The sequence below is a fragment of the Camelus ferus genome, chromosome 16, assembly GCF_009834535.1.
Source record: "Camelus ferus isolate YT-003-E chromosome 16, BCGSAC_Cfer_1.0, whole genome shotgun sequence".
NCBI lineage: Eukaryota > Metazoa > Chordata > Mammalia > Artiodactyla > Camelidae > Camelus > Camelus ferus.
The window spans coordinates 7,472,605-7,488,579 of record NC_045711.1 but is presented as its reverse complement, the minus strand read 5'-3'; the positions used below and the strand labels follow the sequence as shown (position 1 = coordinate 7,488,579).

The window sequence follows — 15,975 nt, the reverse complement described above, 5'->3', positions numbered from 1 at the left end:
AAAGCTACATACCCTTGCATCACTGTCCTCCTTTTTAGCCTATGAGCTCCTTGGGCTACAGGTAGGGTAATCAACTTGTTTCAGTTGGCCCAGGACTTTCCCATTTTAGCACTGTGAGTCCTGCATCCTGAAAATTCCACAGTCCCAGGCAAACCAAGACAGTTGGTCACCCTCTGAGGACCCTGTCTTTTTCCCCTTTGAGCCCCCAGGGTCTATCACAGGATACGCAGGTGACAAAGCTGATCGTCCATAAGGGATTATTGAACTATAGGACCAGCATTAATTCTTTTCTCCTTCTTCCTCATAAACGTGCTTTCAGACTTCAAAAATCAGTCTTCTTCTTGCTGTGAAGTCACAGCTGACTTTTCAAAACTTATCACTGAATAGCTGAATATCTCATTTTTAAAAAACGCACAAGAACTGGAAAGAATGCTTCCACCCTCTTACATATCATCAGTGTAATAGAACTGGCCAGACTTCAGCAATCGAAGACATACCCGTCATGTTAACAGCCGGCGGAGGGCGGTCACCCTTTCTTTTCTATCCAGTGACAGGCAGGTTGAAGACTGAAGGTCCCCAGTTCACATCACAGCCTGAAGGGCAATCCTGTCCCAGTCAGAAATGTTCCCTTCACTGAACGTTTCTGTCCACTGAGCTGTCAAGAACAGCTAGAGCTCCTGTTTCTAAATATGCTTTGTCTTACAACCGCTTCTCATCCAAACTGGCTCAGATCTTTTTTCACAGTACAGGTACAATAAGAAAGCCCCCACAACCAAGCTCCTATGAAACAGGAACTCTGGGGCTGCCAGAACTCATAATGAGGACGAGATCTTGTCTTTGAATCAAGATCTCAGAAGACACTTGACAGGCAGCCTGACCAGGCTCCCCCAGGCAGAACAATAGCAGAGTTGCTAAGAGCACGGGCTTTGGAATCAGAGTTCAAATTCTGCCTCCTCCATTTACTGGCTGTGGGATCTTGGACAAATTACCTAACCTCTCTGGGCCTCAGTTTTCTTGTTTGTAAAATGAAGTTGTAATAACAGTACCAACTTCTAGAATTATCATTACATTTTGTCTTAGCCTGTGAAAACAAAGCTTGAGCAAAGTCAATTGTGAATATTCTCTTAGGTATTGGGAGATACAACCTCACGGCATCAAGAGTGAAAGGAAAAGGGAGATGAGTCATGGAAGGAGGGAAAACAAACATAAGTGGTTTGTAAGTGAACAAGCCAGGGCATCCCAAGGAAACACATCTGGTTGTTTGTTTGTTTGCATGTGATTGCTTCCAAGAAGCCCTCAATAGCCCACAGGGAAGGAAGGTAGAGGAAATTATCTGCTGGCTACATCCAAGCTCTCATCTCTCACTGGTCCAGTTTTTCCCATTTCCAGGTAGTATTACCCACTCCTGGAGGGTAGCCATGAGTGAACCTGGAGCCTCCTTCCGTGAGTCTGGTTGGGTCAGAGCTGTTGCAGCTACTGTCACAGCAAGCATGGTGGAGGTCATGCCAGAACCTGCCCTTCACTTGAGACAGCTGGTGGGGTTAAGACACAGGGTGATGGCAGCAGCCAAAGCTCTCTGTTTGAGCACGTGGCCAAGGCTGTTTTGAAATATATCTGAAGAGGCTCCACTCTCCACAAGTTATTCTTGCCATTTTGGACCTGGATTCTCAAGGCTGCTGTCACTCTTCCCTTACAGCTTAGTTCTAGGTATATTTGCAGGTCCTCCAAAAGTATAGCTGAGGTCAGGCTGTACGATGTCAAAGAGCAGAAGTCTTTAACTTTCATGAAGCCCAGTTTATCTATTTACTTTATACTTTGTGCTTTTTGCGCTGCCTCTAAGAAATTATCGTCTTGCTCAAGTTCATAAATATTTTCTCCTACATTTTCTTCAACAGGTTTTATAGTTTTAGCTTTTGTGGTTGGGTCTATGATCTACTTCATTTTAAGTTAATTTTTACATATGATATGAGGTAAGGGTTGAGTTTCCTTTTTTTTTTTTCTTGCCGTATTATTCGAATATCCCATTGTTCCAGCACTGTGTGTTGAAAAAATTCTTTTTCTCTATTGAATTATCTTGACACCTTTGCCAAAATTAATTGATAATTTATGTGAATTTCTATTTCTGGGCTTTCTTTTCTGTTTCCTTCACCTGTATGTCCATCCTTACGCCACTGTCTTCATCTATACAGCTGTCCTTACACCAATACCGCATCTTGATTATTGTAGTATTTTAAGTCTTGAGGTCAAGGAGTGGAAGCAACTTTGTTCTTTTTTTTTTTTCAAAGTTGTTTTGGCTGTTTTAGATTCTTTCCACTTTTATACAGCTTGTCAATTTCTTTATTTAATAAAAGGAAAGAAAGAAAAAAGAAAGCCTGCTATAATTTTGATTGAGATTGCATTGAATCTATAGCTCAATTTGGAAGAATTGGCACCTTAACAATACTAATTCTTCTGATCTGATCATGAGGAAGGTATATCTCTATTTATTTAGGTCATCTTTAACTCACTCATTAATGTCATGTAGTTTTAAGTATATAGATTTTGTATACATTTTGTTATATTTATTCTAAGTAGATTTTTGTAGGTTTATTATTCTACAAAATTTTGATGTCAACTAGGAGTGAAGGTTGTCTTGCTTCTTTTTTTCCAACGTATACGCCTTTATTTTCCTTGTCTTACTTCACTGGTTAGGATGCCTAGTACAATAGAAAAGGTAGAAATGGACATTCTTGCATTGTTTCTGATCTTAGGAGGAAGCGCTTTCTTCTTTATTCATTAAATGTAATGTTGGCTATAGGTTTTTGTAGATCCTCTTTATCAGGTTGAAGAAGTTCCTTTATAATCATGAAGTTTTTTTTTAAATCATAAATGTTGAAAATTGTCAAATGCTGCTTTATCTGTAACTATTGAGATGACCATTTCCCCCTTTATTCTGTTGCATTAATGAATTGCATTGATGGGTGGTTGAATGCTATACTAACTTTGTTTTCCTGCAATAAGCCTTGCTTGATCATGATATCTTATCCTGTTCGTTTATTGCCAGATTTTATTTGCTAACATTTTGTTTAGACATTTTGCCCCTATGTTCATGAGAGATATTGGGCAATAGCTTTCTTTTCTTGTAATGCCTTTTTTCTGGTTTTGGTATAAGGGCAATGCTAACCTAAAAAATGAAGCTAAGTTTTCATCAGTTATATGTAGGACTGATATAATTTCTTCCTTAAATATTTGGCAGACTATAACATTTAACATGATTTTTATTAAAGATTTTGGGATAAAAGAAATTATTAGGATGCAAAAAAAAAGAAAACATAAAACTAGAAATTAGTTTTTCCATAGAGGATCGCCTCCTGATTATCTCCTGAAGTCTAGTCCTGTATCTATGTTGCAGAGACCAGCTCACCTTCAATCTGTGTCCCCTTCTCTTTGTACGTCAGGTCTTCTAATCTTCTCTGATGGAAGAGAAAAAAAATACACCTTATTTCTTTAGAGAAAATCCAAAGAGTTTAAATTTTTCTTACTAAAAAAAACCTAACAAATTGGTTAATAAATACATCCATACAATGGAATACTATTCAGCAATAAAAAGTGAAGAACTACTTACTAATAGACATAACAATGTGGATGAACCTCAGAATAATAAAGCTGAGTTAAAGAAGCCAGGTTTAAAAAAAAAAAAAAGAGTTCATGGTGACAGTTCCATTTGTATAAATTCTAGAAAATGAAACCTAATCTGTAGTATCACAAAGTGGACCAATAGTTGCCTGGGAATCGTAGGCCTGAAATAAATAGACATTCAAAAAATATTCACTGAACCTCTATTTCATGCAGTCTATTAAACAGTTGATATGTATTACCTCATTTAAAACTTTAATATCCCTTTTTAGACATGCTGAAACTGAGATGGGAACACTGTTAATGGTGAGGAAATTGAAGCTAATATTTTACCAAATGTCATACAATTAATAAGTAATAAAAGCCGAAACCTGAAGTTAGATCAGCCTTCTATCAAAGTCCTTACTTTTTTTAAACATTTTTTATTGATTTATAATCATTTTACAATGTTGCGTCGAATTCCAGTGTTCAGCACAATTTTTCAGTCATACATGAGCATATACATATTCATTGTCACATTTTTTTCTCTGTGAGCTACCATAAGATCTTGTGTATATTTCCCTGTGCTATACAGTATAATCTTGTTTATCTATTCTATAATTTTGAAATCCCGTCTATCCCTTCCCACCCTCCACCCCCTTGGCAGCCACAAGTTTGTATTCTATGTCTGAGTCTATTTCTGTTCTGTATTTACACTTTGTTTTTTTGTTTTTGTTTTTGTTTTTGTTTTTTAGATTCCACATATGAGCGATCTCATATGGTATTTTTCTTTCTCTTTCTGGCTTACTTCACTTAGAATGACATTCTCCAGGAGCATCCATGTTGCTGCAAATGGCATTATGTTGTCAGGTTTTTATGGCTGAGTAGTATTCCATTGTATAAATATACCACCTCTTCTTTATCCAGTCACCTGTTGATGGACATTTAGGCTTTCTCCATGTCTTGGCTATTGTAAATAGTGCTGCTGTGAACATTGGGGTGCAGATGTCATCCTGAAGTAGGGTTCCTTCTGGATATAAGCCCAGGAGTGGGATTCCTGGGTCATACGGTAAGTCTACTCCTAGTCTTTTGAGGAATCTCCACACTGTCTTCCATAGTGGCTGCACCAAACTGCATTCCTACCAGCAGTGTAGGAGGGTTCCCCTTTCTCCACAGCCTCTCCAGCATTTGCCATTTGTGGATTTTTGAATGACGGCCATTCTGACTGGTGTGAGGTGATACCTCATTGTAGTTTTGATTTGCATTTCTCTGATAATTAGTGATATTGAGCATTTTTTCATGTGCCTTTTGATCATTTGTATGTCTTCCTTGGAGAACTGCTTGTTTAGGTCTTCTGCCCATTTTTGGATTGGGTTGTTTATTTTTTTTCTTATTGAGTCGTATGAGCTGCTTATATATTCTGGAGATCAAGCCTTTGTCGGTTTCATTTGCAAAAATTTTCTCCCATTCCGTAGGTTGTCTTTTTGTTTTACTTATGGTTTCCTTTGCTGTGCAGAAGCTTGTAAGTTTCATTAGGTCCCATTTGTTTGATATAATTCTTAAAGCCACCATGATGATCTTGAGGTGGAAGAATGGAATGAAATCTAAGTGTATTATCTCAACCTATTGAGTTTTTCTGTGAAACTGGCTAACAAAGAATGCTCTCTAAAGAACATCCCAACATTAGCAACAAACTTCCCTTGTCGGTTCCCGTCCTAGGATTCTGGGTCTGTTTTACCTATCAAGCATTTTGTTCAACATTTGAATTCTTTTCTTTTCCAGTTCTATTCAGTGCAAAGATGCAGAGGGTACTGTTTCTATCATTTTTCAAGACACTTTTAAGGGTGCTCTAGGGATTAAATGACATATTAGTAAAGTGACCAGCGAGAATTATATGACACACTCAGAGTAACTGAGAAGAGGTTAAGAATGGTTACAAGTCTTGTTAAATTTATTCCAAAGCACTTTCATCTTTTTAATGCCATGTATTTCTCATAGGGAAGGTCTGCTGTCAGATTCTCTCAGTTTCTGTTTATCTGTGAATGTCCTAATTTCACCTTCATTTTTGAAGTATTGTTCTGCTGGATAGAGAAATTCTTACTTGACAGTCTTTTTTCTTTCAGCACTTTGAATGTGTCAGCCCACTTCCTTCTGGCCTCTTTGGTTTTCTGGTGAAGAATCAGCTATAAATCATTTTGAGGATTCCTTGTATGCCATGAGTTATTTCTTGCTTGTTGTTTTCAAGATTTTCTCTTTGTCTTTAGGTTTTGACAGTTTAACTATTATGTATCTAGGTGTGAATCTTTTTTAATTCATCCTACTTTGATGTTCATTGAGATTCTTGGATGTGTAGGTTAATGTTTTTCATCAATTTTGGGAAGTTTTTGGCCATAATTTCATTAATATTTTTTCTCCCCCTCCTACTCCTCCATCTTGGACTCCTGTTATATGTATACTGGAACACTTGATGGTTTTCCACAGATCTCTTGACTCTGTGTTTCTTCATATTTTTTTCTTTTTGCTCCTAAAACTAGATAATTTCAATTGATTTATCTTCAAGTCTGCTGATTCTTTCTTCTGCCTGCTTAAATCTGATGTTGAGCCCCTCTGGTGAATTTTTCATTTCAGTTATTGTACTTTTCAACTCCAGAATTTCTCTTTAGTTCTGGCTTTGTTGTATAAATTCTACTTCTTTATTGATATTCTCTAATTGGTGCCACATTATTCTCGTAATTTTCTTTATTTCTCTAGACATGATTTTCTTTAGTTTCTTGAACATATTTAAGATATCCAATTTAAAGTCTTTGATAAGTTCAACATTTGGACTTCTTTGGAGACAATAGTTACATGCTGCCTTATTTTTGGTGAATGGGACAGGGTTTTTTGTTTGTTTGTTTGTTTCTTTGTATATCATTTTTTTCTGTTGAAAATTAGGCATCTTAAATAATAAAATGTAGCAACCCCAGAAATCAGATTATCCCCTACCCTTATTGTTCATTGTTTAGTGATTTTTTTATATCTAAACCTGTACAGTTTGTGTTTGTTGTCCTATGTGGCCACTGAAGTCTTAGCTTAGTGGTCAGCTAATGGTGGAACAAAAACTTCCTTGAAGACCTAGTACCAGTACGTCTCCCAGTCTTGGCAGAGGAGATCCACGTGTATGGTGGGGCATGTCTTCAGTACTCACCAGGCAGTTGACAGCTCTGCCTTAGTTTTCACTTCCTGTTTGCATAGAGCCTCAAAGTCAGACAGAGATGAGAGCTTAGGATCTTCTCAGGTATTTTATGAGAATGTTCCCAGCTCTGGGCATGCATGTGATCTGCTAGATCCCCAGGAATGTGTCAGAACTTTTCAAAATCCTCTATGGACATCTCATTCCCCAGTTTTTCCTTTTAAGCCTTTTGGTTAATGTATTGTTTGCCACCACTCCTACTTACCACCTCAGGTAGCTGTGATATGAAGCAATTGCTGATGTTTATTTTTGACAGATGCCCCAAAGGAAAAGGTTATTTGTACTTGGTGAGCTCTGAGACAGGTCAAATAAATTTGCTTTTTGCCTTGTGAGTAGGTTCTTCTATGGAACTACCAGACATATCAAATAATGACAATTCCCTCAAAATGGAGTTTTAAAGAAGCTCCATCACCATTCTGCACCACCCAGTGGATGACAGGCTACTGTTTTGTACTATAAGTGTAGGCTCTTTGTCTTCAAGGCTGCCACAGAGCTGGGGAAGGTGAGAATCAAGCAAGTTAAAAACGCCACAAGTCTCACTGTTCTTACCAAATTCAGTTACTTTTCTTTTTTTTTTTTTTTAGCATTTTTTTAATTGAGTTATAGTCATTTTACAATGTTGTGTCAACTCATACACACAATTACTTTTCTTGAATAAACACTTCCTGGATTGCCACAAACCTTAATTTCCAGGGTTCTGGAAAAGTTAATTCTGACCATTTTTTGCTAGTGTTCTCATTGCTTTTATGGAGAAGAGGGTTTTCAGAGGACCATATTTTGCCATTCCCACTGTCATACAATTCTTTTGTTTTTAATATTTCTGTGAAATGTTTAATTAGGCATGCCACTTGTAAATGGCTATCTAAAAGTCTCAGTTGGGGAGTTTTGTCTTTTATTAGTAAAAGTAAACCCTTTGAATGTAGTGTGCTCACTGGTAATTCAGTTTTAACTGTACTACTTCATTTGACATTTCTATTTATTATGTTTCCTAATTTTGTTTCTTTTTATTTTTCAGTTATTTTTAGACTTATTTTTATTCCTCTCTCCTCTCTAATAGTTTGAAGTTCTACTTACTATTTCTGTTTTATCATAAGTTACTGTAAACATACATATTAAAATATCTAAACTTAACTTTTATCAAAATAAAAACCAAGTAGTATGCTAAATTTATAAAAATCAAATTTCAAAACAATGTTTAAAACAAACAAGAAAACTGTTTAAATTATTACAGTGTACTTTGATGTTTCTGGTTTGGCAGGAAGACTTGACATAACCTTAATAATTGCTGCTATTTAAGTGGCTACTATGCACCAAACAGGACATACCTTTCATTTGTTCATTTCTTTAATCTTCACAACTCTGTAATAAATCTTTTCATATCTTATTAAACAAGCTTAGAGACTTTAATTAAAGTGCCCAAAGTCATATAGATCATAGATAATAATATCGTGATTCAAGCTTGGATCTGACAAATTCCAGAGCCAAAGCTACACTACTTCTGAAATGCTTGTCCCTTTCCATGGTAAAACTTAAGAACACTTTAGTTGGTAGGGGTGTACAAGTTTATGAGAACAGATAACAGAAAGTTGTCTTTCTCAGTATCTCTCATCAGAGAAAATTTTAAATATAGCAGAAGAAAAGAAAATACAATGATAAGTGAAATCTAGAAGAATAGAAACATGCTAATGAGTGGCCTGGAAGGACAGGACAGCTGGGACAGGATGAGAAGGAAGTCAGAGAGATAGAGAAAGCTGACCTCTTTTGAGTGAAGGGAGCAGATGGGAAATGAGAAAAGACAAAAGAGACCGTGTGGGTAGGTGTCATCAGTTAGAGAGCAAGTCACTGGAATTTGATCAATCGACAAGAATTTATTTACCGGACTCCTGGGCGCTGTGGGAGATACAAAAGAATGTAGTTATTTGGGGAACGATAATGATGTAGACAAGACAGATTGCTTGAACTGGGGCATTAGTGCTGAAGGCAGGAGGCAGAAAGGAGAGAGGAGGCAGAAAGAAAGAAGTAAAGGCAGTCCCCATGTGAGCTAGCTTGTACATCCCTCTGGAATTTCTGTGAGAATGGTTTAAGATATTGAGGGAACGCTATAGTTGCTGTTGAATCAGAGGTAAAATATCTGTAGATGGAAGGAGGAAGATGCCAAATCACCTACTCTTTCCATTTCTGCTTTTGTATAAATTAAAAGATCATTAAAGATTTATGGAGACACACCCTCATGTACATACACACTACGGACAGTGCTGTTACATCATCCTTCCAAATGTAAATGCAGCTGTTTGGCTAAGACTGGGTAGGACCTGATGAACATGGCTAATATCTACTAGATGTGACCACCTCAGAAGGCATTAGAAAGTCTTTTTGTGTTGCAGAAAATTACAAGCAAGACATAAAAGGTGCTTTAAGACATTCAACAGTGTAATGAAGATGGATCTCCATTTGTTAAAGTGCAAATAAGTCAAGATTAGTTGGTGCTAGTAGACACAGAACCCAATTCAGAGGCAGGAGGAGGAAATGAGTTTTCTCAGTAGAGGCTTACTATATTATAGGTAATAGACTCTCATATGTGCATTCATTTATTCGAAAGTATCTATTGAGTATCGTCTATAATAAAAATGATAGCTGTCAGGAGTCTTCCCATAGTCTAAGCTCTTTAAGTGCATTACCTCATCCAATCCTCACAACCATAGTATGTAGTTATTATTATCCCTATTTTATAAATGAGAAAAATGAGATTCAGACATGTTGAGTAACTTGCCTGAGATCGCATAGTCAATAGGTGGAAGAGGAGCTATTTATATCCTAATCTGTGATATATTTCTTGTACGCTGAAGTAGGCACATTTTAGGTGGTGGGGATTTAAAAATTAATACTTGACAGTCCTTATTCTTAAGAAGCATATAGATTAGCTGGGAGACAGAAAGCCAAATAGTTGTAATGTGATAAAAAAATATTTGCAGTAACAGACAGGCAGTGAATGAGTAAAGAAATACACAAGTTTGCCTGGGGGGTGTCAGAGACTACTTGAGCATCGACCTTAAGGATCAGTAATTATTTCCTAGGGGATGAAGTCACAGACGGAATTTCAGTACATATAATGCAGTGCATACAAAGACCCAGAGGTAGGAAAGAGTTTGAACTATTTTGGAAACTCTAAGGAGGACAGAAAGACTGAAACATAAAATGTAGAAGTACAGTAGCAGAGGAAGCTGGAGAGGCAAGCACTTGTATGTAAGGCTGAAGAATTTAGATTATATCCCTGTGAGAACTGGGGAATCACTGCTGGCAGTCCTGTGAAGAGTTTGGTCATAAAAGAGATTCTACATGATTTTCTATCAAAGTCCAAAAGGCTATAAAAATTCAAGGACTGGAGATGACCTAAGGGTCACAGCGAAGTGGCAGTGGCAACATCACAAATGGAAGCCTCCACTGGAAATTTGAGGGCAGGTGATGGGAAGGCAGCAGTGTGCTCCGAAGTCCTGGGCCCAATGCACCAGAGGCTGCACAAGAGGTGGAGACACTTTGCACATACCTGCCTTGGCCAGTTATGTCATTCATGCATTTGTCCATCCAATACACACATGCTAGGCAGCCATGGCCCTAGTAGCAGCAATATTTCAACAGCAATACCCAACATAATGGTGGATGGCTTTTGAAATACCATGGCTAATCTCCTGGAAACTGACTTCAGGTGTGACATTGGTGAGGCCCTGTTTAGACATTTGTGGAATAATCACTTCACGGCCCTTTGACTAAGATCAAATGTAGACATTTGTGGAATAGCACTCAAACACTACTTGGAGGATGTCAGTAGGAAGTGTCCTGGAGGACACGATCTGGAGTATCTAGGCTTAGCAGGGACAGGCCTGTGGGTACAAATTCCCCAAACCTGTGGGCACCAAGATAGTTCACCAAATCTCGGACAACAGGCACAATTCAACACCTCAAGAGATGGAGGGTGTGCAGGGAACAACCACACTCTCTTATACTCCCAACAAAAGACATGATCTAGAATACAGGGAGCAAAATCCCAATTGTATATATTCCCAAGAAGAACTGAACAGAGCCCCTGGGTTAGAGAGGGATAGAGACCAAACGATTTTGAGTAGAGGCTCAATCATACATATGCATGTATGTAAATGTACATGATTATATAGTAAATAGATGATGTCATTCGATTCTTGCCACCAATTAGCTATCTGGTCATAAACAAGCTGCGTCCCTTCTTGGGGTTTCAGCTTTCTCATCTATAACATGAAAAAGCTGGATCTGATGATCTCTAAGGTCCCTTCCAGCTATAATAGTTTACAAGGATTCCAGCTGGTTACTGGAGATGATGAAATTCTTCATCAACTTATAATTATGTTGCGTAAGTGACACAACATTCGATTTTCCTCCTCTTAGGAACAGCCGTGTGAAAATGACCCAACAGATGCAGAGTTTACATCTTTCTCAGTCAAAAAAACATAGCGCCCCATCGTCTCCCAATGCTGCCAAACGCCTTTACAGGAACCTCTCCGAGAAGCTGAAGGGGAGCCACTCTTCGTTTGATGAGGCCTATTTCAGATCAAGAACTGACCGGCTGAGTCTCAGAAAGACCTCGGTGGTAATTAGGAATCTTTTCGTTCTTGTCTCAGTTTGATTTGTGCAGTTGGTGTTTGGCTTGAAGGAGATCCACGTTTACTCCAGATCCTGGCATCCGCAGGTTTATAAATGCAGAGAAAGTAAGGCAGGCACTGCAAATACACATGTTAGCCAAAGTTTAAGTGACTGAGACTGTCTCTTTCTTTTTCTTAATTGCTTTCTCTTTCTTTCCGCTTAGCTTTTCTTTCTCGAATAGACCAAAGAAACCAAAAAAAAAAAAGAAGCAGTTTGACAAAAATACGGGATATGAGATGAAATAGGATTAAACAGGCTTTCTGGGAGATCCAGTATTCATTCAAATGCTGAAGAACAATGAATAATATTTTATTTACTTATTTATGATGCATATCCCATATGCTTCCCAAAGGCATTCAAGGCAGAATCCTGGCAAAAAAAAAAAAATTCCTATGTATTATATAATGAGAAATAAATAGACAGCAATGTGGGGGACAGCAAGGGAGCAAGAAAGGGAAAAAGACAGAAAGAAGGAAAGGAGGGAGGGGGAGAGAGAGGAAGGAAGGGCAAAAAAACTAGAAAAAGAAAAGAGTGGGAATAGAGAGAGAAATAGATATACCAAAAACCTAGGCAAATACAGCACCTAAAATTTGTCATTGTGTTTCTCTCTGAGTTCCTAGTCAGTCAAAGCAGAAAGGGAAAGCACTCTTGGCGAAGGCATCCCATGAGCTAATAACTGAAAGTGCACCAGTCTCTCAGGAGAAATGAGTGTTCTCCTGTTGCCAGGTCCCCTGGCCCTGAGATCACAGTGAATTATGTACCAGAGTAAAGCACAGTGTTGGTGATGCTAAGCACCTTCTCACAGAGTCATTTCTCATATTGGCCCTCAGTAAAAGCTGAGGGCATGATAGTCATGTGCTCCTCAAGGGTATTTCTGCAGGGAGTAATGGCACCATTGGTTTGAGCTTGAAACAGAAATGAGCCCTAGCCTTTCCAGACAGAAGGATCCTAGAGTTTGTCAGCAAAAGCGTGGAGAAGGAAATGACTTAACGAGTGAGAACAAAGATGGCACATGAGAAATTCGACCTACTAAGAATCAGACAAATACACAACTGTACTATTTGGACAGGGCAGCTTTTTAACCTTGCACTCACTTGTTTTCGAATTTGTTTCCTCGTTTCAAGCCCATCTTCCAGAGGGCTTGGTTGTGGCTGAGTTACAATCTAAGCATTGGAGGCTGTTCCATTGGGGAGATTGTTGACAGAACACTTTTCCACTCAGCCGACTGCCGACTGCCGTGGAGCATAGAGACCTGCATACCAAATAGCTCCAGCCGCTGGGTCCCCATTGTCACAACGAGCATTTGCATAATAGCTTTGTATTTTCCTCAAATTTCATTCTTGTGTTATGTACTCAGCTGAGCTGGCCTGCAGCCTTGGAAAGGGAGAACTGATTTTTGATGAGGCTGAAAAGAAAACCTGCCAACCTAAATATTTGGTTACTGAAGACCTTCCACATTTTAATCAGGCAACCCCTATGCTAGGTCAGGACCGTTGGTATTTCAACATTTTTAAACACCAGGCAACTCCCGGAGAAGATACCAGATAGATGTATGACTAGCATATGTGTTGCTCTTCTCCCAGGAGCTACAGAAATATGTATTTGAGAGAATTCTAGAGCTTTTCTCTTTTGTTTACTATTAATCCTCTGAAAGAACGTTTCAAAGGAACCACATTGTCTTTAGCTATTTTTTTCTATAGGTGATTTATAGCCTATGAATATTCAACTTTTGGCCCCCTCAGGCCCCAAAGAAATTTGCCCCCACCACCACCACCACTGAAACACTCCTTGGGTACCACCACTTGAACCCCTCACCTGAGGGCTCAGAAATGCCACGTATTCAGTGGCTGGAGCTCTGGGTTGAGAAAGTGGAGAGGTTATCACAGAGGAGGCTAGGAGTTGGGGAGTCAGCCTGTAGGCAGTGTGGACCTATTAGAGATCTATAAATAGGGTAGGGACATGTGACATTGTAAATTTAAGAAAGAATACTTTTGTAGCAGTATGGGGAAGAGATGGAGGAGACTAAGACTGGCAAGAGGTAGGTCACTGCCATGGTCCAGAGAAGAGATGGTAACAGTCTGAGCAATAGTATAGACATGGGGATGGGGAGGGAGGGGTGAGTCTGAGAGAAAAAGAGAAAGCATATGTCCTCCCAGGTCCAAGCCAGTCATAATTCAAAACCACCTGCACTGTGCTATCTATGCCAGCATTTCCCAAACTGTATTCTGCAGAACATTATTCCAGAGCAGTTAAATACAATGAAAAAATACGTTCTGTGAAAAATACTTGAAAGAGGTTGTATTTCTCACCTACTGGAGAGTCATAATTGCATGTTAATTAGTAAAGGCCTTGAGATGTCTTACAGTAAAATAATGCAGTACCTTGGTTACACTGAGTTACAGTTTAATCCAATGTTTACCACATTCATTTGACCACATGCTACTTTCTTCATAGAACACCTTTTAATGACCCATCGAACAGTATGCTACAGAAGACTGGTTTGAGAAAAACTGATGTTTGCTCTAATCTATAGATTGTGTACTGTATTGTCTCAATGCATATAAATGGACAGATCTTTCCAATGCTCATTAGAAATGATGGAGGGAGGGTCCAACAGGGTTTACTTTGGATACCTTGGAATAAATAGCAGTTATCCCACTTTTAAGTGGGAATGCAGTCACTGAAAAGGTCTCGAAATTCAAAACAGCTAGGTCACAAAGACAAGCTGGTCTGCGACATTGTACTAACCTGCTTTGTTCTCCTGTAGAACTTCCAGGGCAATGAAGCCATGTTTGAGGCCGTGGAGCAGCAGGACATGGATGCTGTGCAGATCCTCCTGTATCAGTACACACCAGAAGAGCTGGACCTCAACACACCCAACAGTGAGGGGCTGACACCTCTGGACATTGCCATCATGACCAACAATGTGCCCATTGCTAGGATTCTTCTGAGGACAGGGGCCCGAGAAAGTCCACACTGTAAGTAACCTGGAGAATAAATACATGTACTACGAAGGCCAGACCCCAGCTTTATGCCACCAACATAGCCACTGCTTGCCCTTAGAATGAATGGTTGGCTAAGCAAGGGCTCTGCAATCCTTTACAGGTCTTCATGAACTTTCATGCAAATAGCGATCATGTTTATCCATCCAAGCATCAAGTTACATTCTAAATAGAATATACTGAATGGTGTTGAAAAGGAACCTCAAAGGAACTTCCTCCTAAGGATGTAAGATACGCAAAATCCCCCAAGTAGGGCCACAGAAGGGGAAGTATACACAGAGAAAAGACTGAGTATGTGTGTTAGTGTCTTTGCATCCACAGTCAATATGGTGGCTCCATTCATTCATTCATTCATTCACCAAACACTGAGGACAGGGCACTTCTCTAGGTACTAGGAATACAGTGGTGACCAAGACAAAATCTGTATTCTCATAGAACTTTCATACTAGTGGCGGAGATTTCCAATAAGCAAGTAAAAATAGATAAAGTCAAATATAAATTCAGATCGTGATAGGGAGGAAATCAATTGAATGAGTGGCTAGAGATTAAGAAAGTGGGACTATTGTAAATAGGGTTGGGCAAGAAAAGCCTCTCTGATGTGGTGTCCTTTGAGCCTAGTCCTAGACGATATCAAGGAATGGGCCATGAGAAGATGTGGGGTCCGATTCTGGGCAGAGTGAACGGCAAATGGAAAGGTTACAGAGGCAGGCAGGAATGAGGCTGCAGTATCTGAAGTGTGGCTGAAGCAAAATGAAGCAGGGGAGAGTGATGGCTGAGGAAGAAGTCACCGGGACCAGATCACATGGGACCTCACAAGCCACAGTGAGAGGTTTCCCTTTGATTGTAAGTGTGACGGGGAGACAGTGGAACAGCTTAAGCAGGTGGTGACATATTCTGCTTTGCGTCTTACAAGATCATGAGAGTGCTCTGTGGAGAACAGACAGCAGTTGGGACAAGTGTGAAATTACAAAACCAGTTAGGAGGCTATTCTAATGGTCCAGGAGACAGCCACCAGTTGCTTGGACCAGCACGGTAGTGACATTGATGGTGAGCAGGGGTGAAATTCTGCATGTATTTTTAACAGATTTGTTGAGATATAATTTACATGCCATACAATTCACTCATTTAACATGTACAATGCAGTGTTTTTTAGTATATGCACAGAATTGTGCCACCATCACCACAATTGATTTTAGACCCATTTTCATACCCCAGCCTCCCCACTCCTCCCAGCCCTGGGCAACCACTAATCTACCTTCTGTTTCTATGGATTTGCCTAGTCTGGACATCTCACATAAATGGAATCATATAGTATGTGGTCTTCTGTGAATGGCTTCTTTCTGGATGTATTTGGAAGTAGGGCTGATCGTACTTGCCAAAGGAAGCTGCTCTGGGGCCAGAGACCCCACCCAGGAGTGGATGGGATAAAATCATCCAGCCCCTGCCCTGTGCCAGGCACTATTCTGAGCACTTTAC

General features: G+C 39.3%; 1 protein-coding gene across 1 annotated transcript in view; it reads left to right on the top strand.

The window, feature by feature from the left end:
- The window catches only part of ANKFN1 (ankyrin repeat and fibronectin type III domain containing 1), a 289,687-nt gene that overhangs the window by 150,274 nt on the left and 123,438 nt on the right, over positions 1–15,975 (top strand). The window contains exons 4-5 of the mRNA XM_032498452.1: positions 11,243–11,444; positions 14,265–14,475. Of these exons, the coding sequence (XP_032354343.1) occupies positions 11,243–11,444; positions 14,265–14,475 (413 nt within the window). The remainder of the gene's footprint in view (positions 1–11,242; positions 11,445–14,264; positions 14,476–15,975) is intronic.